Source organism: Mobula hypostoma, chromosome 7, assembly GCF_963921235.1.
Source record: "Mobula hypostoma chromosome 7, sMobHyp1.1, whole genome shotgun sequence".
Taxonomy (NCBI): domain Eukaryota; kingdom Metazoa; phylum Chordata; class Chondrichthyes; order Myliobatiformes; family Myliobatidae; genus Mobula; species Mobula hypostoma.
Window position 1 is genome coordinate 53445958 of NC_086103.1, and position 24307 is coordinate 53470264.

General features: G+C 40.0%; 1 protein-coding gene across 6 annotated transcripts in view; it reads right to left on the reverse strand.

Moving 5' to 3' along the window:
- Window positions 1-1045: 1045 nt before the first annotated feature.
- Window positions 1046-24307, reverse strand: part of unc5a (unc-5 netrin receptor A) — a 613315-nt gene continuing 590053 nt past the window's right edge. For 5 of the 6 annotated variants that reach the window (XM_063053439.1, XM_063053436.1, XM_063053437.1 and 2 more), the window contains 2 exons: window positions 18477-18655; window positions 1046-10367 (listed from right to left, as the gene is read on the reverse strand). In XM_063053439.1, coding sequence (XP_062909509.1) covers window positions 10202-10367; window positions 18477-18655 — 345 coding nt within the window. In that variant the 3' untranslated portion in view covers window positions 1046-10201. The remainder of the gene's footprint in view (window positions 10368-18476; window positions 18656-24307) is intronic. The other variant, XM_063053434.1, reaches the window with a different exon arrangement.

The following is a 24307-nucleotide window of genomic DNA, read 5'->3' on the forward strand; positions in this document are numbered from 1 at the left end:
CATCTTTATTATCTTTTTCCCCAATCACCTTAAACCATGGCCTCTCGTATGACCATTTCCACCCTGGGACAAAGGTAGGGGCTGTCCATGATCTCTATCAAGTTACCTCTCATCCTTCACTCCAATGGGAAAAGCCATACCCCACTCAACCTTTCCTCATAAGACATGGTTCTAATCCTTGTAAATCTTCTCTGCATTGGCTCTAAAGTTTTCACATCCTTTCAACCACATCTGAGGCAACCAGAATGGAGCACCAGCAAGCCAAATCCAATTTTTTGCAAGAGAATTCCCCAGCCTATGTCTGGGGAACTGCTCTGATATAGGATTTTCTTGCTGATCTCCATAAGAGCCAGAACCAGTGTAATTTTTGAAAAATACTCCACTGAAAGCAACCTCAGAATTTAGTTTTTGCTCTCAGTTGTGCAGAGATAAGTCACCATTTGCCAGGGCTGATGAGGCACTTTCATTACCCCAAGGGTAAATTTTATTTCTGCTTTGTTTTCTTCCATTTTGCCCCTTATTCTGGTGTCATCCCCAAGTGTTTTCGACAACTTTTCCTCTTAAGTAACTGAATTTTTTAAAACTTACTTGCTGCGTGCTTATTAAATCAAAAAGAAAGCTACAGAGTAAGGTTTTCAACACTTTAACCAGTTGTCCGTGATGAATCACTTTGATTAAAATAGTTATTTTTTTAAATTATGGTGCTTGGACCAAAGAATGGAGAAAATGTATTTAATAAATCCATGTTTAGGTTCACTGCTGATAAAAAATTACTGGTTGTAATTAATAAAACAAAGAACTCAGAAGAAACAAGCTCTGCATTTTCATCTATTTAAAAATACCTTTGTGTTTTTGGCCACTCAAACTTTCCTTGCCTTTAATGGTGTAGACACATGGAAATTTGTAAAATATCTTAGGCTTTCATTTGGAACGGGCTACGGCGCTACATGATCACAACTTTTTTTAAAAAAAAGGTCAGTTTGGATTCATTTTTAGTTCCTAATTAGATTAAGAATCAGACTTCTGCTTCAATATTTAATGCGTGTACAACATGCAGTAAAGAGCAACTCAACAATTTTAACAATATATACTTCATTTTACTAGAATCTTGGGTTAAATTACAATACATTGATTTACTGTAGTGGGTATATATACATAAGGCCAATATACTTGAAAGCACTTCAGAATTACTTTTCAAAATAGAACATGTATAGACCTTGTATTTCAAATTAATTTAAAGTATTGTACTTAGTCATTGATCTAAAATGTAATATAGTTGCTTAACAGCTGTACAAGAAAGTGTTTGGAAAAAACATTGACCAGTTCTACTCTGGATTCTTTATTGCCGTTCTAAACAATAGCTTGGGTTTCAAAAGAATTACTGTTAATATGAAAATTACAATGCAATTATTCAGCACAAAGCTGCAAAATCACAAGCCAAACCAGCGTGAAGAAATATATATTTTTTAAAAACTTAAGCAAAAAGTATTGGCTTAATCCTAATTTTTTTTTCGCTGGACACAATACAAATTTACTTCCACCTTGAAGCCAATGTTTACATTTTTTTTAACTCGTAAAGTTTACCAATACTAACCTAAACAGTATTCTGGATGTTTTAATGCATTAGTAGCATTATATAATGAAATGCCCTGGCCTCATGTCGAATTTGTAAATATTAAGAAAGTGCACAAAAATGAACGAACCAGTTTTCAGCACACAGCTTTGGCCACCAAATGGAAAGTAGACATCAACCATTCGTAACATCACCAAAGAAATGGCATATTTCTGATTACAGTTGCATTCTTGCAAAATAAATCTAATTTTTAAAAAACATTAATAGATGAAAATTAACATTTTACACACAACACTGATAATACACTAGGACCATGCATCATATTTTACTTTCAAACTTCTGCTAATGTGTGTACTTCACTTTAGCGGACTATGTTTCTAATGTGTGTCCTTCACTTTGATGGACAAATGTTTTTGAAGTTATTACTGTGTTGTTGTGAACATGTCATTGTGTTTTATCCTTTCAAATATGCAATAACATAAGCTCAAGGAAGTTTGGTATGTAGTTAATATTTGAAGAGTTAGACGAAACTATACATGATTTACACCATTGTAAAATATGAGCAACAAAATTCAAATGTTAATTATCTTTTCAAATCTTGAGACATGTTCAAACATTCAAATATTGTCCCTTGATAGGTTAATTGGAGAGATATGCACTTAATACAGTGTAAAAAGTATAAAATAGCACTGTTCAAACAATTTTACCATTTATGTCACAAACATTTTAATACAGGGAAAACTATTTAAAGGAAGCGCGTCAATGGTAATTTACATGAATTGCCTTTGTAAAGTTGCATTTTTACATCATATACAGCAAATGACAGCAAGCACATAAAAATAATTACACACAATTTACATAGTCTTCACATCTGTAAAGTTTATTACCATAACACTACAAAACACATATTCCCAGTACCTTTCAACAAAAGGCTTCTTAAGTGCAATGACTGCATATCTAGACATTTACAATTGGTAAAACTAGCTATATGCTGAATTTCTTTTTTCAATATAAGGTAGAAATAATGTACACTGCTTAGCAACAAGGTACTGAAGTTTTTCTTAATCTGGATATTAATTTGTTGTTGATCTGCAACCTGCAATTTATGATATTTGATACAGAACAGATCTCATGCACACTAACTTATGTAGCAACAATATTTAATAAGAATGACTCATATTTAATTAACCACTGCCAACTGTGGTGGAATAAAGTTTTGTTATAATTTGCTGAATGCTTGGTGTTACCATGTAAATGTGTCTAAATGCACAATTAAAGAAAAGTTGACTCAACTCTTAAACTACTGAATTTTAATGGTATAAGTGCCTTGGTTCAGATTACAATTGCTTTTACAAATGCATTAAGGACATCCAGTCACTGATCATAACCACTCCTAATGCCAGAGTACAATGTTCAACTTGAAATCTTAAAAAAAAATCTCCAGATGCTTTCTGTATGTTCCATGCTGAGGACACACGTCCAATAAAAACAGAAAAGAAAGCTTTCCAAACACGATCCCCAAATTAGTATGAGCTAAACAACTGCAGATTCCAACTGGCAAGATGTTTAGGCACTCAACGATACAGATTTAAGATCTGTGACGAAAGGCCAGAAGAATGAGTTGTGTTTTAATCTGGCGATCTGTTTGCTGAATTGCACATTGATTGCCATCAATTGGATGATGGCACCAGATTCTGTAGGGATGCTTAAATAGAAATGCTTGCATACTTCAAGAAGAAGCCATTTCAGAACTAGAAGGAAATTAAGAGGGATTGAGAATTGAGACCAATGGCATCCGGCAATGCTAAATCCACATTTTAAAAAAATAATTCATCATTTGTATCCAAAGAAAGGGCTTTTTTTTTCATATCATCAGTATCTCCAGAGTGCTTTACAGCCATGGAAATAATCTTGAAAAGGGTTCATCACTATAATGTGGGAGATAAAGCAGTCCATACGTGCACACCAATGTCTCAGAAATAAAAAAATAATTATGTCACCAGGTCATTTCTTCATAGTTGGCTGAGTGGTAAGTGCCGCCAGAACACTGGCAAGAACTCATTTCCAGAAAATTCTGTGAGGGTTTTCTAGAACTAGCAAGGGAGCAGATGAGTATTAAGGATTAACAGCATTCTTTTACAATTTGAAAGCATGCGAGCTGGAACAGTTCCTCGATTGGAACAACCAACAGCATAACTTTGACAGTATCGAACATCATAATTGAAAACCATATCAGGCAAGAAAGAAAGAAGGAGGAAACTGTAGAATGGTTGTGAATACAAGAAAGTACGTTCAAGGCAGCACATACAAAACACTGAAGGAACTCAGGTCAGGCAACATCTATGGAAAAGAGTAAACAGTCAATGTTTTGGGCTGAGACCCTTCTTCAGGACTTAATACAGAAATGTTCAAGATTAGGTTAAGGGTAACAATGACAATGATCTCAAGGACCAATACAGAAATGTTCAAGATTAGGTTAAGGGTAACAATGACAATCATCTCAAGGACCTGAGTTATAGGGAAAGATTGAATAGGTTAGGATTTTACTTTTCCCCAGAAGTGTAGGAGAATAAGGAGAGATTTTGATAGAGGTATTCAAAGCTATGAGAGATATAGATAGTGTAAAATGCAAGCAGGCTTTTTTCCTCTGAGGTTGGGTGAGACTAGAACTAAAAATCATGGGTCAAGGGTGGAAGATTAAATGCTTAGGGGGAACTTCTTCACTGAGCTGATGGTGAGCTGCCAGTGGGAGGGGTGAAAGAGGATTACTATCAACATTTAAGAGAAATATGGACAAGTACATGAATAAGAGGGACATGGAGGACTATGGTTGATGTGCAGGTTAATGAAACTAGGCAGAATAATAGTTTGGCATGAACTAGATGGGCCAAAGGGCTTGTTTCTGTGATGTAGTGTTGTATGTCAGTAACAAAGGTGGAGAACAAAGTTAGTGGGATGTTCTGGTACCAAAAGTCAGGGTGAGGGTTGAGGGGACTGAAATCAATGTTGTATTCTGCTAAGTGTGAAATACAAGCAGACAGGGCACCATACATGAAAATTAGGAGTATCATGTACATGGCCCTCTTGTTGTTCAGGCTGCCGTTGTACAGGATTCACAAAAGCAAAGAAATGTCTATATTGTTGGTACCAAAACTGTCAGAGGGAAAGGCTGTAGACTGTGATCAGTCTTTCAATCTCAAAGTAAGTAACATACATGCAGGAAAGTATAATTGAGGTAAAAGATCAGCTGTGGTCTTAATGAATGGCAGAACAATTATGAGAGGCCAAATGGCCTACCCTGCTTTCATTTCTTATGCACCAATGGGAACGATTGAACAGACTAGCGCATTTTCCAGAAACTGTCAGAAACAGAAACAACAAATTTCATTATATGTACCAGTGGTATTAAACCTGATTCTGAGATAAGGCTGAAACATAAGGCAGGTCCTGAAAATGCTGAGTGATTTCGACAGGTTAGACACAGAGAGAAGTATGAGTGTTTTAGGGTATGATTAGGCTAAAACATTTAAAGTTTCCAATGCAACACCAACACTTTGAAATGTAATAAAATCTTGAACATGCAGGCGGACAACCACTTAAATACAGTAACAAAAATGGGGGGCTTAGTTTTACAGAGCGGGTGTGCGTGCCTGGTTCATCAAGCCTCTGGCTGCACTTCTGTGTGGACCTCCACCATGCGTGCCACACCAGGCTCACAGATCTCCCCACTGTCTGCTCTGGAGTCTATCCCCACCAACACCTTCTGCCTGGGATTGAACCCTATCAATCACACTGACTTTATTTTGAAAAATTTTTAAACTAGATTTCCTACTATCTGATTTGAGTAGCAGTCCCTGTTAGCATTTGGACTCATGTTTCCACTTGTAGGAAAGAGAATCTGTTGATACAATATTGTCTCTAAACTGGGCACAATAAGGTTGTGAAGGGCAGTAACACTGGGAAGGGCTGGTGGACTGTAGAAATGAGGGGGTTTGGCTAGAACATTAAACTCACTGCTGTTGGAAGTGATTAAGAAATACAGTGCAAAAATAAATTATACAGATGTGGAAAAGGGAGTGGAAAGATGTACTGAAAGACTTAGTTGTGGCAAATTACAGGATAGAAAATTCTTGAAGCATGATCAGCAGCACAGACCAATGAGTCAACTGGACCATTCCCAAGCCACTCATTCCACGTAATTTTGGGACAGAAAGCTTACATCAAAAATCACATGTTAAATGGCTTTAGCTTACTTAATCTCACATCTGTCCTCACAGAAGAGAATACAAACCACATGTTGTGTATCCTTCATAGGCTGATCTATGATTTTGGCATTTGCTTTCTTTTCAGAAGATTTTGGAGTATAAAATCTGACCTCCAGCATCTTTACCTCCAGGCCTTGGGCCTGCAGACTTCATGCTCATATTTTAACAGCTGTCCGTTCTTTTGTTCTTTTCTCTGAGAATGTTCAGCCAGCAGGAGAATCATGAAACTTCAAAATACCTATTCTTCATCAGTAAATAAAACAAGCTACTCCTGACCAGGATCTGGGTGTAAATATAACACATTGCTAGTCTCAAAATGAATAGGATCCATATTGCCTGATAAGAGATAGAGCAATGGTCCCTTATCATATCAACTGAGTATTCCAAAAACCTTTAAATTTATTTTGTGTTAATACAGAACCCTAAACACAATTCAACCCTTAAATCCTGGCTTTCAGAGGGAAAAAATAACCAAAAGACATTTCAGCATTTGCTTGCCTATTGGAAGTCTGCTGACCAACCTTGATTCTTTCCTGCTTCTCCAACAAGTGGCAACGTTATCGTCGATTACAAACTTGAGTAATTTATCAACAGCTAACACTAATTGCTTCTAATTTACCGACTCGTCTATGTTTTCACTTTGTAAGAGAAGAGGTTCTGATCTCTTTCCTTAATTAAATAGTAGATGGAAAGGATATGTCATGAAATTTTCATGTATTTCCCAAGAGAATGTTTTCTTTAAACAAAGTATGTAATTTCTAATTCACACGGTGATATGTGGAAGACAATGTAGAGCTAGATATACATAAAATAAAGAAAATTAACAGCCTTCTGAATAAGTATTCATCAAGAATATTGGAGAGTGTATGAAAAGTTGAACTTTACCTATGCCCCATCTTTCTAGTCATACTGTGCATTGTTGAAATAGATTAACCTGCAGTATTATTATTATTATTATTAAAATCTATGCACCAAAGCATAACTCAGCCAGATGGAACAAGGAACAGGAAGCTTTGATGATGTTGGAGGTTATTTTTAATTGCACAGTCTCTCAATATGATAGATAAACAACCTACTGTATCCAAAAAGACATTGCCTAATTAATGGCTAATGCAATTTCCAGAAAATGTCTGGGAACTGCTTAAAGGGGGTATGCACTTCACTAAGTAAGATCATATTCACTGAAGCTTAATTATGAGCATAGGGCTGTCTTTAGACTTTCTAAAGTTGTCTTGAACAGTTATGTGTGAGGTGAAAGTAATGAGGAACTGTCATTCTTTACCGTTCACAGAGGGAACTTTTCAGCACACCTGCACAGAGGTGTCTGAAAGGGTAATTGCCAGCAGCATAATGCCCAGGACTGAGGCACCATCCCTGCTGCTGCCCTCTCTGAACATCTGACACACTCCAAACCCCATTCTTGTTCCATCTTTCAGGAGATGAGGGTGATGATCTCAGCCCCGGGCTTGGAAGAGTAAACAGCAAAATGATTTTGGACTAGAATATTCTAAACAAACATTGAGAAAGCCTGACTTCCCAGTATAGCAAACCTGCTGCTGTGCCCCAGGGAAATGACACATTCAAAACTGATAGATCCAAGGAGCTGACACCTGCCCTTTACCACTGTACCTGGGCCACCCTTTCTGCTGCCAAACACCAATAGATCTAACTGATGTTTGCTAAAGCTGATGCTTCTCTTACTTCAACTGTTCTTCTTTTTAAGCAGGTTTGTTAATAATACCTGTGGTAAGCAAGGCTTACAGAGAATCAGCAAGAAAAAAAAAGAATTAAAGTTCCTGCCTTTGAAATTTTCTCTTGCTATCAGTAACTAATAGACTCAGAAATTGCACTAGTATCAATGTAAGTTCCTTGCAAAACAATTGACGTGTAGGCTAAAAGCCTGAGCCTGCTCCACCATTCAATATAATTGCCCTCTCCTCTTACCTTTTGATGTGTTCCTGTGTTTTTCAAATGTACACATACAACTATCAGTTCCCTGCATTGTGAGCAATTCCCAATGTCTGAGATCCTACCTGAACCACACTGAATTCAAAAAAAATCAGTTTTCAGTAATTACAATGCCTGGGTGACCTAGATGTAGCAGTGAGCTACATACAGAGAGACCTGGCACTCAGAAAAAACATTCCAACAGAGAAACTAAGCAGTCAGATAACTTTGACCTCCAGGTAATGAAATGCCCAGGTCTTCCTGTATACCTCAGTACTGACAGCCTTGAAACACCCAAGCCTGTGAATGCAATATTCTGCAGAAACTCTACATTATTTCTAGAGATGCTGTGGGTGTCATCAGCTTGTCACAAATGTGGATGATTTTGTTTTTGATTGTCTCAAGTTCCTTAGACAGCCTTTGAGTGTTACTCTGGATGTTCAGCATCTGCAGAAGCTTTTGTGTTCATGCAATTTGTGTGAGTACCTCTGGTAGTGGAATGACTACAGCAGTCCTTTCACTAAGGATTGCACAGAGGACTAAAAAAAACTGAAAGAAATCAGTCCCTGGTAGGTAAAATATGGACTTTGGAAAGTAGTTCAGTAAGTTGGAGTTCTGAAGCTGCCCAATCAGATCACACAATGTTAGCAAAGCACAAATTTTCACAATGCACTCCTACTTAAATGGAAACCATTCTTGTTGTGTGAAGTTTGGAGGTTCAATCTATGTTAAAGGAAAAAGCCTATTGTGCATTATGTGTATAGTGTTGTCACTCATATAATCCTAAGAAAGTATAACATGCTATTCATTCCTTACATTCTTCTTAAGAAAGAGGTTTGAATCCATCACAACATCTCCAATGTACATGTTATAATGCTTAAGGAAATGCAGCCATAAAATGTTCAATTCAGTTCATTCTGATTCCTAAAGGTGGATTCAAATATACAGAATAGATTGTAGATATCAGTGAGTTGAGATAAACCAAATCACAAAGAAGAGAAAATCTGCAGTTGCTGGAAATCAAGCAGCACACACAAAATGCTGGAAGAACTCAGCAGGCCAGCATCTATGGAAAAAGTAGTCAATATTTCAGGCCTAGACCCTTTGACAGGACAAACGTCAGCCCGAAACATCAACTGTGCTTTTTTTTTCCATAGATGCTGCCTGGCCTGCTGAGTTCCTCCAGCATAGTGTGTGTGCTGAGTTGAGATAAAATTGATTTAAAAGTTGTTACATACCAGAAATATGACTTATAGCCCAGCAATCTTCAAAACTTTAGGTATAAATTTATAAACTAGTTTGTAACCATAAATTCTGAATATCTGAGTCAGCATTAAGGTGGGGACGTATAAATGAATGATAGACACCTTTAGAATTTGTGAAGAAAGCATATAAAGAACTAATTATATACTGCACCTTGGTCTAGGCTAAATTTCACGGAGATAAATTTCTCCAATACATTGAAAATCAATTGTATCAAATGGTTAAGTTCTGTTGATGCGTGTTTTAAGAAAAAAATACAAGATATCGCAAAACATGGTATAAATATCTGATGATGTTCAATAAAACTAAATCTGAAAATGATGAGACATGAAATAGGAAAGAATGTGTTATAAATGGGATGCCGACCTTCTCAAACTAAATTTATGAGTATCAGTGTGATGCATAACAATCTAAAATCAATTTCAACTTGGGTAACTGGACATTAGTCTGGGAGAATGCATTTCCCCAATTAGGTGGAACTGGTCATTTAAGAGTGGGTTGACAAGTCAATCCACCTGTTATATCAGCCAGCTGAAGCTGGTTAGCTGTCCACTATACTTTTCCCTCTTTTGGTTTACGTAAAACATGTGCCTCTCACTTTCCACCTTCACCACCTCCAGCAGAGTGCAATTCCACTACGCGCGCGCGCGCGCGCACACACACACACACACACACACACACACACGCACACACACGTGTATAACCAGCATCATTTGCTAATCAAGAGCAAGGACTACTGTCCATTGTTTCCATTATCCAGCCTAGAAATCCTGAGGTCAATTCCAATACCCTTTTGCCAATCTAGTTATAATTTATCATTTTATCAATATAGAAGGATTGAATGTGGGGTCTTCCTATCATATTATGCACTACAAAATGTGGTGTAGTTATAATTTTCCAATAGACCATTCAGGGCTAAAGAGCAATTATTTTGAAGCCCTTTTTGAATTAGTGAACATACATAATACAAAATCCACTTCAGTCATGAATGTTAACAAAAGTAGCAAATCTACATAGAAGCCTTAATCCATTGAAAATAGATTAATCTTGTTTAGGGTGAAAGAGTTACTGCTTAAGCAACACTTCAGTTGAATCTGAGTATTTTCCTTTAAAGTTAATGTTCACAATTTGTCAATAACATATTGAAACTACCTCAGCATTCTGCCTCTGACACGACAAAAATCATTGGCTCTTGCTTTCCCATTTCTGCCATGATCATAGCAAGATGGTTCAGGTTGCCATGATGCAAATGCTGAGCTTCCCATAAGTCAAGAATCACGGAGGTAGGACTGGCTTTTGATGCAAAATAATTGAGATACCTGTTAAAATACAGAAGCAGACATGGCTCTGAACAATTGTATTATTAAATTCATGAGCTTTTGATTCAGAAAATTATTTACCATCATAATGAATGTGCATATTTTAATCTTTCACATCCTTAGTGTTTAACAATCAGAGGTAACATTGAGCAGAACCCAGCCCTTTGCACATCTGCCACATTCACAGCCAAAGCAACTCGTTCACGAGGACCTTAGGGGTGAGCACCTGCCCTGGAATGCACTGACAATTTTTGTCAAGCTCCAAATTTGGAGACGGGGTAGAACTTCACATCCTGATGAAACTTGTAACACTTTAAAATACATTATCAGCACCTTTGATATTCAGAGATATTTAAATATTAGCTGTCATAAATACTTTTTAAAAGGAACATAATACGCTTTGAGATTCAAAACATTAGAACTAAAGGAAATAAATGAATTATTATAAATAATTAAAAGAAATGACTGAATTTACCTTTTTTCATCTACACCTTGGGCCATGAATCCTCATACAAATCAATGAGTGCCTACACCTATCTTTCTTCTGGAGACCCCTCTAGGATTGAAGAGAGGTACTGCAGGGGAATCCGAACACGTTAGGGATGCATCACTGAACTCCATGAGGAGCACAAATGCAGAGCAAAATTACCTTCATCAAGCTCAATTTTGCCCAAAGATTTGCCATGAAATTAGGTACACAACACTGTTAAATTGGTTATAAAGTCCTGCATCTTTCACTGATTGTTCTGATACTCCTCCTGCTGAATAAAACTTGAGTGCAAATCATTTATCTTCCCTCAAAAATCCAGATTGTGCCAAGTTTTAAGAGCCTCTTAAAGAGTTTCTGAATGAGGGAAAACATAACTACAAATATTACAAACATGGTAATTCAAAGCAACAGACTCAAAATGCTGGAGGAATTCAGCAGGCCAGGCAGCATCTATGGTGAAAAGTAAACAGTCGACGTTTTGGCCTGAAACCCTTTATCAGGACATGAAACTTTTGGACTGAACCACGTGTGGGGATTATTATAGAGGTGGTCACAATGGGAAAATCTGATTGGAGGTATGAGGCAGAAATTATGCAAATGATATACTACATTTTTTTGCTTGAAGTGGACCTACATATAGCAAATTATCGGGACTGAATTCTACAGACCAACTCGGGCAGGATCTCTGAGGCAACACAAGTCTGATCCTGGACATCTTGTTAGGGTCTGCTTTGCATATCTAGACTGGATCATGCTTTGGTCATAATTGCATGTTTTATGCTAAGTAATAAATAATATGGTGAAAAAGCTCAGATCCAGAGAGGTTCCATGGTCAGCATAACATTGTGGGCCGAAGGGCCTGTAATGTGCTGTAAATTTCTATGTTCTATGTATGGTCTATGTTATCTATAGAAACAAATGAATGGAGAATATTTTGGGTCAATTCCCTGCATCGGGACCCATTTCCTGCCATTGGACCTCACTATGCATCTTTGGTTGCTCTACGAATTAGCAGATGATGCCCAGAGGGAAACGCTGAAGGAAGATTGAAATCCATGCAATAGTTTTTGATTTCTGTTAACGATCATCTTTTTCTGAGAAGTACTAGCACACAAAATGATAAAAAAAAACAGTACTCCATAGGTTCTCTAAATATACTTTAACAGAAACTTGGAAGTTAATTATACTTAGCAACATTTAGAACAAATGCATTACTTGAGCAAGACAACATAGTCTTTTTACAACACCACAAAAACCATGAAAATGCAAACATGCCCAAATAAAGGTAAATATCAATAGGATTTAAATGAGAAAGATGTGCATGGCTGGATTTTTTTACTACTTCAAATATTCCATTTATACTAAACAGATATGGGGGATTTGAATTCCCAAGCAACGCCTTGCTTTAGAGAAGTGGCTGAATCAACATTTATTAGGGTTGGTAAAAAACGTTGTAATATAAATTCTAGAAAATTAATACTATTTATGTTCATTGTTAAAATACCCACATGACTCCAAAACTGTCTTCTTCTGATTCTAAACGTCCAGGCCATTTTCTGAGTATTGATAATTCAGTTTGTTAATGGAATAGTCTTTAACTTTTAATTTCCATTGATAAAATCCAACTACCCGTATTTCAGAAAACAAATACATAAGTATCCTGAGAGTTAGAGAGCAGGAGGAAGAGTTACTTTATAGAAATAATTGTACAAAAGAACAATTTAAGTATAATTTAGTCGCCACAATGACATAGCAGTCAGACTGATGCTATTGTAGCTTGGGGAGTTAGATGTTTAATTCTGCTCTGTTTGCGAGGCGATTGTACATTCTCCCCGTGAACATGTAGGTTTCATTTGAGTGTTCCAGTATCCTCCCACAGTGCAAAGACATACCGCTTAGAAGGTTAATTGGTCATTATAAATTTTTCTGTGATTCGGCTAGGGTTAAATAGGTGGGTTGCTGGGCAATGTGACCCTGTTCTGCATGGCATCACTAAATAAGTAAATAAAACATTCTGCTGTGTAGTGCAAGTGCCTATACAGATGACAAGAGGAAATAAACTCAAGGCAAAAGTAAAACCTCAATAATTATAATCAAGACAGGGAGCCACTCTTCAGGAATGAATAAATGTAACCAAAGCCATCTTTCTGCTTAATCTCAGTTCTTCAGCTAAGAATAATTAATGTAATTGTTAGGTCTAGTTTTGAACTATCCTCACCTCCTGCATTCATGATGTCATCTTATGATTTTCTGTGATTTTTCCTCTACAATTACAGACAATGCTATAGAACTGATATACATTTTGCTTCCACAAACACATGACTTTCAGCTTAATTGCTTGGTTCTCAGAAATGAATTTTCAGCATAACCAACAGGTTATCAGAATGCTGATAACTGGAACAAAGCAGCTGAAATAAGATGGTGCTTTTGAAAAGAAACAGAAGCACTGAGAATAACAAGAAATGAACAAAAAATTCTTAAATGTTTAAAGTATTATAATTAGAACTGTAAAGTTATAATGGAAAATTGAAATTTGTTTATCTCAATTGTGAATATTATTTTTTAAACTTCTATTACCAATTATCAGCAATGCTAGAACTATTATTATTTTTCATTTATAGGGCAATAGTACTCCTTAACAGTATCTGGATGGGCCTTACAAGGCAAAAGTATTATCAAAACTGTGTGAAACATTTGCATTCATGGGGCATAATTACTATTTAATAAAATTAACTGCTTATTACTGCTGGTTACTTTGATGGTACTAAAGCATGGTTCTCCCTGGGTTGTACTGATCTATAGTACACTTTTTTATATTGAGTTAACCATGTCTTGATAGGTGTTTTCTAATTCGACTATTAAATGTGAAATTGTGGCGACCCACTTTCTACGCAGGCGAACCAGCTCACAAAATGGCGCACACGTCGGCAGAGAGGCCAGCCCCAAAATGGCACTGGGCCTTCTTCTTCACCAGCAAGGGGAGAAAGCCCACACGCACGGTAAGAGACTTTTGTAATGCACCTCTGACATCATTTCTGCCCGGAGAGGGCGGGAATGGAACTGTGTAAAAGCCAGTGCTGCGAGGTTTGAACAAACTAGTTCCAAGTGCAACTTACAGACTGCGTGTCATTATCTCTAGCTCTGTGTATAGCACATCGCTACATTGGTGACCCCGACGGTCCAAACGGGATTTGGACCAAAAGTGATCGACTCTTCATCTGTTCACGCGGTTTTGCTGACACTGCCAACTTTCTGGACGCTGCGACCACGCGTGTGGTTTGACCAAGCAGAAGCCCAGTTCCAGATTCGGCAGATATCTTCTGATTCCACGCGTTACTATTACGTGGTGAGCTCCCTTGACCAGGAGACAGCCGCCCACATTGAGGATTTTGTGCAGTCACCCCCAGAAGGAGACAATTATGCAGCATTCAAAGTGCTGCTCAGCGGGACCTTTGGCCTCTCACGGCGTGAGCGAGGTGCCCGCTGGCTGTACCTGGATGGTTTGGGAGACAGGCCGCCGACAGCATTAATGAACGAGATGCTGGCCCTGGCTGAAGGGCACAAAACCTGCCTCATGTTTGAGCAGGCGTTCCTAGAGCAACTGCCCGAGGACATACGGCTGCTGCTGGCTGACACAGATTTAAATGACCCCCAGAAGGTGGCGGCCTGGGCAGACGTGCTGTGGAAAGCCAAGAGGGAGAGCAGGGCGTCCATCAGATAGATTACCAAGCCACGCGCCCAACAGCAGGCCAGACCAGGCCCAGCAACGGAGCGCACACAACCCAGAGGTAGGAGTGAGGAGGCCAATGAACAGTGGTGTTTCTACCACCAGCGGTGGGGCACAGAAGCCCGCTGTTGTCTCCTGCCCTGCAAGTTCCCGTTAATGGCTACGGTGACTGGCCACTAGGACAGCCTCTTTTTTTTAAACAAAATTCTTTATTACAAATGTCGGTGCTATACAATATTTACAAAACCAGTGACTAACATATTTACTACACTACAAACAGACAATACATCTTAAACCAATATATTGCCATCCTCATCAATGATGGCATTTACACCCCGCGGAGCCCAACGGTCCCGGAACACCTCTACGGTCGCCGTGGACTGTGCGTATTCCTTTTCAATCTTCACCCGGGCACGAACAGCCTCTTGTACGTCTGGGACAAACAGTCGTGATGCCACTGCTTGGTCGACATTGGAGTGGAAATCAGAGTCTTACCCCCAACGGGGAGCCGGGACCCACCCTGAGGGCCGCAAACGGCAGCATGATATGGACCTACAGCACCCACACGGTGCAGCTACAGTTCGACGCCAGCCGGTTCACGTGGGACTTCACACTCGCCGCTGTGGCCCAACCACTCCTGGGGGTGGACTTCATGCAAGCTCACTGCCTGCTAGTCGACTTGCAAGGGAAAAGACTGGTCCATGCCAAGACTTTCCAGACATTCTCCCTGGGTGAAGCCAAGTTGCCGGCCCCACACCTGGACTCCGTCGCGCTGTCTGACAACGAAATTCACCAGAATCCTGGCAGACTTTCCATCGGTTCTGGCACTGCATTTCACTGCAGCCATGCCCAGACACGGAGTACAGCACCACATTCCTACTCAGAGACCACCCCTCCACGCCCGCGCACCAAGGCTCCCCCCGGACAAGCTCCGCCTGGCGAAGGAGGAGTCCAAGAGGATGGAGGAATTGGGGATCGTACGGCGGTCCGACAGCCCATGGGCCTCCCGCCTGCACATGGTGCCCACAGCAGCTGGGATCTGGAGACCATGCGGCGCCTACCGCAGACTGAACGAGGCTACAACTCCAGAACGCTACCCCGTGCTGCACATACAGGACTTTGCAGCAAACCTGCATGGGGCAAACATCTTTTCCAAAGTAGACCTCGTCCAGGGAAACCATCAAATCCCTGTACACCCTGAAGACATCCCCAAAACAGCACTCATCACCCCATTCAGCCTGTTCGAATTCATCCAAATGCCGTTTGGCCTGAAGAGTGCCGCACAGACGTTCCAGTGGCTACTGGATGTGGTGGGACGCGACCTGGACTTTGCATTCATCTATTTTGATGACATCCTCATAGCCAGCAGTAGTCGTCAGGAGCATCTGTCCCACCTCCGCCAGCTCTACTCCCGCCTGAGTGATTTCAGCCTCACGAACAACCCGGCCAAATGCCAGTTTAGACTCAACACCATCGACTTCCTGGGCCACAGGATTACCAAAGACGGGGCAATACCTCTGCCCGCCAAGGTAGATGCGATCAGCCACTTTGCCCGGCCCAACACAGTCAAAGGCCTGCAGGAGTTCGTTGGTATGGTGAACTTCTACCACTGCTTCCACCCCTCAGCAGCCCGTATCATGCGCCCTTTGTTCACTCTGATGTCGGGTAAAGGCAAGGACATTACTTGGGATGAAGAGGCTGTGGCCGCTTTCGTTAAATCCAAGGAAGCCTTGGCAGACGCCACGATGCTGGTACATCCCAGAACGGATGTTCCAACCGCCCTCACAGTGGACCCATCCAACACAGCAGTCGGTAGGGTGCAGGAGTAACTCATCGAGGGGCGCTGGCAACCCCTGGCGTTCTTCAGCAGGCACCTAAGGCCACCTGAACTCAAGTACAGTGCCTTTGACCGGAAGCTGTTGGCACTATATCTGGCGATCCGGCATTTCAGGTACCTCTTAGAAGGCAGGCCGTTCACCACGTTCACAGATCACAAACTGTTGACCTTCGCATTCACGAAGGTGTCCGATCCCTGGTCAGCCCGCCAGCAGCGAGATCTGTCCTACATCTCCGAGTACACGACAGACATCCAGCATGTCTTGGGAAAGGACAATGTCATGGCGGACACACTCTCCAGACCAGCTATCCAGGCCCTGTCCCAGGGGATGGACTATGCAGCACTGGCAGAGGTGCAGCAGGCAGACGACAAGATGCCCAGCTACAGGACCGCAGTCTCGGGTTCGCAGCTGCAAGACTTCCTCGTAGGCCCAGGTGAGAGGACCCTCCTGTGTGACTTGGCTACCGGCCAACCACGCCCCATCGTCCTGACAGCCTGGCGGCGGCGAGTTTTTAACTCCAACACGGCTTGGTGCACCCATGTTTCAGGACAACTGTCCGGATGGTCTCCAGCAAGTTCGTGTGGCACAGACTTCACAAACAGGTCAGCGAATGGACCAAAACGTGCACTCCGTGCCAAACGGCCAAGGTGCAGCGGCACACCAAGGCTCCACCGCAGCAGTTCAAACCCACTCGCCGGAGGTTCGACCACATTCATGTGGATATCGTGGGGCCCCTGCCAGTGTCGCGAGGAGCGCGGTACCTCCCAACTATGGTAGACCAGTTCACGAGATGGCCAGAGGCGGTCCCGCTCACCGACACCACCACCGATTCCTGCGCCCGAGTGCTGATTGCAACCTGGGTAGCACGCTTCGGGATACCAGCCCACATTACCTCCGACAGAGACACCCAGTACACCTCCAGCCTGTGGTTGGCTGTAGCCAGCCTGTTGGGAACACAGCTACACCACACAACTGCCTATCACCCACAGTCGAATGGACTAGTGGAGCGCTTCCACCATCACTTAAAGTTGGCTCTCATAGCCTGCCTGAAAGGGCCTAACTGGGTGGACGAGCTTCCCTGGGTCCTGCTCGGAATCCGCACAGCGCCCAAGGAGGACCTGCACACCTCCTCGGCTGAGCTGATGTACGGCACACCCATGGTCGTCCCAGGAGAGTTCATACCAGCCTCAAGGGGGCAAGGCGAAGAACCTGCAGCAGTCCTGGACAGACTACGAGAAAGGCTCGGCAACCTGGCCCCTGTAACCACTTCACAGCACAGACAGATCCTGACCTGCGTACTCAAAGACCTGCGGAACTGTAAGTGTGTATTAGTACGAAGGGGTGCACACCGCTACAGCGGCCGTACGAGGGGCCGTTCAAGGTGATCAGGAACAATGGGTCCACGTACGTTCTGGACATTGGGGGGGAAGAGGAGGTTTTCACGGTGGACCGACTCAAACCGGCCCATGCGGACTTGGCGCAGCCGGTCGAGGTTCAGGCACCGCGGCGCAGAGGCAGACCACCCAAACAGAGACTGATCCAGACTGTGGACATTGGCGGGGTGTATCACCGGTTCTGTGGGGGGGGGGCGGGTTATGTGGCAACCCACTTTCTACGCAGGTGAACCGGCTCACAAAATGGCGCGTGCATCGGCAGAGAAGCCAGCCCCAAAATAGCACTGGCCCTTCTTCTGGCCAAGGGGAGAATGTCCGCGCGCAAGAAGAGACTTTTGTAATGCACCTCTGACGTCACTTCCACCTGGAGAGGGCGGGAACGGAACTGCGTAAAAGCCAGTGCCATGAAGTTTGAATAAACTAGTCTCGAGTGCAACTTAAAGACTGCATGTCGTTATTTCTAGCTCTGTGTGTAGCACATCGCTACAAAATAGTACTAAATACCTATGAACTACATCTTGATTTACCTCTGAGGGTAATCTTGCAAGAAATTATAACTTTTAAACCTAGATGCCCAGTATAGAGTATGGAAAAAAATCCACAGCAAGATTTTACCATTAAAAAGTTACTTGTTTCAAGGATAAATTCATTCAGGCTCACCGGTCCAATTTCAATTTATATGCCAGCATTCTCCAGTCACTTCCTCTTGAACTTGGAATATCCAGACTGCTGCAAATCTTCTGCCTAATCAGATAAGGGATTTTGAAAGCACATGGTCCTGCTAAAGATGTGCCACAGTTATTTGGCTCCATAAATTGGAAGTCAGTTTGCCTTGCATCCTAATGGAAATTTAAAAAAAGATAATAGTTCAAATATGTTATAATGGATTTCTGTTATGCAAAGAGCACAACATAAAAGTTGAAATTTCACAGACTGAATACAATGAAGTTTTTCAATCACTTTCTCCTCTCTCCACTTCTGGGATTTAAAATTTAATTCATTTAAACATTTTCTGTTTTATTTCATGCTTTCAAAGTCAGTCACATGTTTTTTTTTAATGTTGCTCTTCCCAGATCTTTTAAAATAAGGAAAGTATTATGTTATAAAAATTTGCTTGTTTTTTTCAGCACACCTTTGGAGTCAGTGAAGCATAGACTAATATTTTGTGCTGCATTATCTGGTAACAAACACTGCTTAGTGGGGCTCAATGAGTAATCTGTATATATTCTCATATATATCTCAAAATATCTCATATATTGCTTTCAACAAAAAAATATTTGGTTACTCAAATTCACTAGCATTACCTGAAACCAAAGATAAGGACCATTTTTCAAGACTAATTTAGCACAGCCTAGATTTACTAATGAACGTTTTGAAAACTAATACAAAATAATGTTAAAAGTAACATCTGATGATACTGGAACGAAATCACCACATCTGCAGTTACTGGACATTGCTACTGGCAAATGTACTGATAACGATAATCTCCATCAGCTTGAGCCTAAACTCTGGATAGCTCGATGTGATGAAGCAATAGAAAAGCATGAGGAAATAGCTGAGACAGTAATCAAATACTGTATTTAGTGAATATCTTCTAACTGTCCTCACTGAATAAGACACCATATAAATTTCAAATCATGTGCATCCAAATGTCCAAAGGCAGTTAAGGAACGTAATTAAAGCCACTGAAGAGAAAATATTAAAGAAGTGAAGAGGATTGAAAGCAACAAATCACCTTGACTGATTAAACTTGCACTGCAGGTCTCTAAGAGAGGTCCTCTCCTTTTAATAGACAAGATGCTTAAAGAACATTAGGAAGAAATGCAGAAGTAGCGTATAAGATCCTGTAAGATTTTCCTGCCATTTAACAGCATCATACATTCAGTAGCCACTTTATTAGATACCTCTTGTACCTAACAAGGTGGCTGCTAAGTGCATGGTTGAGGTTTTTTGCTCGTGTAATCTTATCTACTTCACATTTTGATGTGTTATGCATTCAGAGGATGCTCTTCTGCATACCATTGTTGGAACACAAGGTTACCTTCCTGTCTGGCCATTCTCTTCTGACCTCTTTCATTATGAAGGTGTTTTTGCCCACAAGACTGACGCTTACTGGATGTCTTTTTGTTTCTCACATTGTTTTCTGTAATAATTCTCGGTACTCCAGGGACTGTAGCCCTGAAAATCCCAGGAGATCAGTAGTTTCTGAGATACTTGAACCACTCCTTCTGGCAGCAACAATCATTCCACAGTCAAAGTCACTTAGTTCACATTTCTTCCCTATTCTGATATTTGGTCTGAACAACTGAACCTCTTAACCAGGTCTGCAAGGTTTTACGTATTGAGTTCATGCCACATGATTGGCTGACTAGATATTTGCATTATGAGTAGGCGTGTGGGTGTCTCTAATAAGGTGGCCACTGAGCGTTTATGTGGAAAGTGAAACAATTAAGATTTCAAGTTTGAGATCATTGTCTGTGGAAACAGAAACGAGTCAGTGTTTCATGTCAAAGGGTCTTCACTGGTTCTCTTTTCACAGATGCTGCCTACATTGTTTGAGTGTCTCCAGCTTGTTCTGATTTTGCTCCTGTAGATTAAAATAATTATCTTAGTGAAGATAAATGAAGAACATAATCTGAAATAAAACCATACATGCTGGTAGTAGTCAACAATATCAGCAGCATAGGCAGAGGGAGAAAGAGAATTAAAACAGTTGATGAAAAAATGGCATTGACACTTGATCAAAGGTTCACTATATAGGATTGCAATAGTAAGAATTGCTTGGCTTTGTAGGGAATGCAAAGTGGAATTAAATTAGGCTACCGATCATCTATGATCTCACTGAGTAATAGAACATAAGTGTGGGACTAAATGAACTCCTCATAATCGTGTGCTCTGAAGATTTGAATTTGTTTAAATAGTTGATTCAACTCTGAACCTCCTTCGGTAGCTAGAGTGTGATTATGCTGCAAATTCATTATAAACAACCAATTATTCAGCTTCTATTGAAGTATTTTTAAATATTTATGCTGTTGTTCACATTTTGTACAATAACTATTTCTGATAAAGAGTTTCATAAAAATATCAGCACAGTTTCCTTGAGCATCTATTACTTATTTTCAGGAGCAGCATCAATTTTATTAGGAAAAAGAAATCTTGCTTGATTGAGATAACTATCCTTTTCATAGAAACATTTATTAAAAAGGAGACATTTTAAAATTAAGACCCAACAATATCACTCAAAGTCAAAGTCAGTATAATAAACAAATGTTGTTCAAATATAATTGTAAAATTGAACATTGCAACAGTGCCTTTCTACAATCACTGATTAGTATTCTACTAAAGACTGGAAATGAAATAAAGTATTTTTGAGCTCTAGCACTATCAATAAATAGAGTCATTGATATTTTTATTACTAATTTTGCTTAGTGGAACATTATGGGCTGCAGCAAGTGTATTCTCCGTAAGTTGTGAAGAGGGACCATATCTACAGCACAGATGCAGATAACTTTTTTTTGGTAATTTTAACTGCTTAGTTAGTAATACAATATTATTTTAAAAATTACAGCATTGCACATTTTATCCCATTGAATATAAAAGATTTGACTGCTTTCTGCATGTTGTTCCACAGACCTATACAAGATCAAACAGGACTAGTTTTACAATCCATTCAAAATTGGTCACGGGTGAATGAACATATGGCACTGTCTCTAAGTAATGCCTTCCAGCAATTGTGCAAAGCATCAGTATGATCTCATTATCTTTATGATACTCATCTTCTTTAAACAGAATGGAAGGTCATATGCAAGTTTTCTAGATACGCTGAAATCCCAGCACAGTGCTGATGCACGCATTAGCTGTTCCTTCTCTCAGAGGGAATAATTTGTCTCCAAACACTGGCTCCAATTTCCCAGTGAGAAATTATTTTAATTAAATTTTCTCTCTAATGTGTTAAGGGCCTCCGAATCTGTTTTTCTAATGAATCAGTGCCAGACACTCAAGCAAGATGCCTCAATAACAATGCTACCTGCCTCCTTTTTAAAATGAACCCATCCCCAGGCTATTGGATAGAATCAACAGCCTGTACAGAAAGTGGAGGAACCTATCATACCACTATGGCCATTCTAAACAATGAAAGTAAAACAATTCAATAATATAACTTTTCTAGAATATTGGTTCCCAACCTGGAGTGCCTAACCCCAGTGGAGTTAGACTACCTAAAGATACAGGTGCCAATGAGGCTTAGTAATACTACATTAGTTAGAAAGTTCACCAAAAACTTAAATACGTATATGCATCTACTTGTGGTATACTAACTGGAACAGCTGCAGCGACACTAACTATTGAGACACGCATAACTGTTTAAAAAAAGTGGCTTATTGTAATGAAACATGGGAAGAGGAAGCAGGAAAGCTTTGGGGGATGTGGATAGGCTGAGTGAATGAGCAAGAACATGCCAGCTGAAATACAATGTGGAAACACTGAAGATTTCATACTTCAATTTAAAATATAGAACTTTCCGTGTTCTATGCACAGAACAGCCAGTCTTTTTAAGTAGTCCAGAAAGAAAACTCAGTAAATCCTAGACCATGTACTAAGACCAAAAGAAATATCGGCTGAATTATGATGTGACATACAGTCATACCCAGTTGTGTCACAAGAAATTATAGTTTTTGAAAGAGAACTAGATGTCTGTTCATAAATATCAGTGTACTATAGTTATCCTAAATAATTTGAAAGGCCACTGATATCTTGGTCTTTATTAAAAGAGTAAAGTAGTTTTATTGCAATTACATAGGGCTATGGCAAAATTGCATCTGGAATATTGTGTACAAGTCTGTTCTTCTTTCCCAATGAAATAAATACTTGTAGTAGAGAGGAAACAACAAAAGATCACCAGTTTGATTTATGGGATAGGGTGTTTACCCACTGAGGAGAAATTAAGCAGACTGGGACTAACCTCTCAAGTTTAGAGGAAAGATGGAAACATGCAATTTTTGTTTAATAGTGCTTGCCAGGGTGAACAAAATGATGATACCTTCCTTGGCTGGAATACCTAAAACTTTTCCAATCTAGAGGGTAATGCATCATCAGAATTCTCTGCACAAGGGAGCAGCAAAGGTTCAAGACCAGGGCAAATAGAATTTTGAATAGAGAAGGAATGAAGGAACCTTTGATAGTTTAGGAAACTGATTCTGAGGTAAATGATTAGAAATGATCTTATTAAGTGTTTGATCAAATATAAGGGGCCAAATAATGCACTGTTGTTTCTACATCTTTTATTGCTAAAACATCCCAGATTCTGATACAACAGTAAAACTCTTCTCCCAGAGCCATGTACTGGATCAAAAGAGGAGATGAAAATTAAATTACATGTAATAGGATAATAAGCATTAACAAACTAAAACTTTAAAAAAAAACCAACAGCTGTCTTTCCTTGCTGCCAGAACATAGTCTGAAATAAAGATATGGTCATGACCTACAAAGCCACTTTGATATTGCATTAATGGAAATCAGAATTAATTGCACTCTAATTCCAATCACTCTGAATCATTCACAAATGAAAATTAATGCTGATTTCTAGCCAGCTCAAATTTTAAGTCAAAATTAATCGGTTGTGTTACTTGGGAACAGTTTTTGTGAAACTGAAATCAATGCCATAAGATTTTTAAAAAATTCAATATTAAAACCCATTACTGATCAGTTTTAGGATTAGGATTATTCTTAACGGTGTATATACCTATAATAGGTCACTTTCACCTCACTGATAGAGACAAATCAAAAAGAAAATAAGAAAGAAGAATCTTATGTGCTCTAAAAGAATGGACGTGTTTGAACTTTATATCCCATGAAAACAAACATGGGTGTGCAACAGATGATCAAGGCTAACCAGTGCTATGTATTGGCTTATTGCTTTCTATGAAAGCTCAGTTTCAGCAGTGCTATTGGCTAAAGTCAGTTCTTAAGAAGATGCATATATTATGGAAGAAGCACAGGCACAGAAATGCTTTTTGATTCATTCTGATGCAAGTAACATTGACAGTTGACAGGAGTGCTTGCAGACACTTCACAGGAGATCTAGCCAGAGGAGATGCAAATGGGAGAGATGTCCTGTACCCAAAGGAGGGCAGAAGGCACTATGCACTCATGACCAGTAAGCAATAAGATAATGCTCATGGGATCAGTACCAGAAGTCAACCCGCAATCATCAGGAATCAGTGACATAAGGAGTTCGGTGGACTAACACACACACACACACACACACACACACACACACACACACACACACACACATACATACACAGGCAAGTTTGAGATTCTTTTATACCAGTGGCCTGAGAACATGAACATCGTAATAAAAGCAAAGGTAGCAGATCAAGAACACGAGAGATTGTGCAGATGTTGAAAATCCAGAGCAACACACACAAAATGCCAGAGGAAATCAGCATGGAGAGGAATAAACAGTCAACGTTTTGAGCTGATACCCTTCA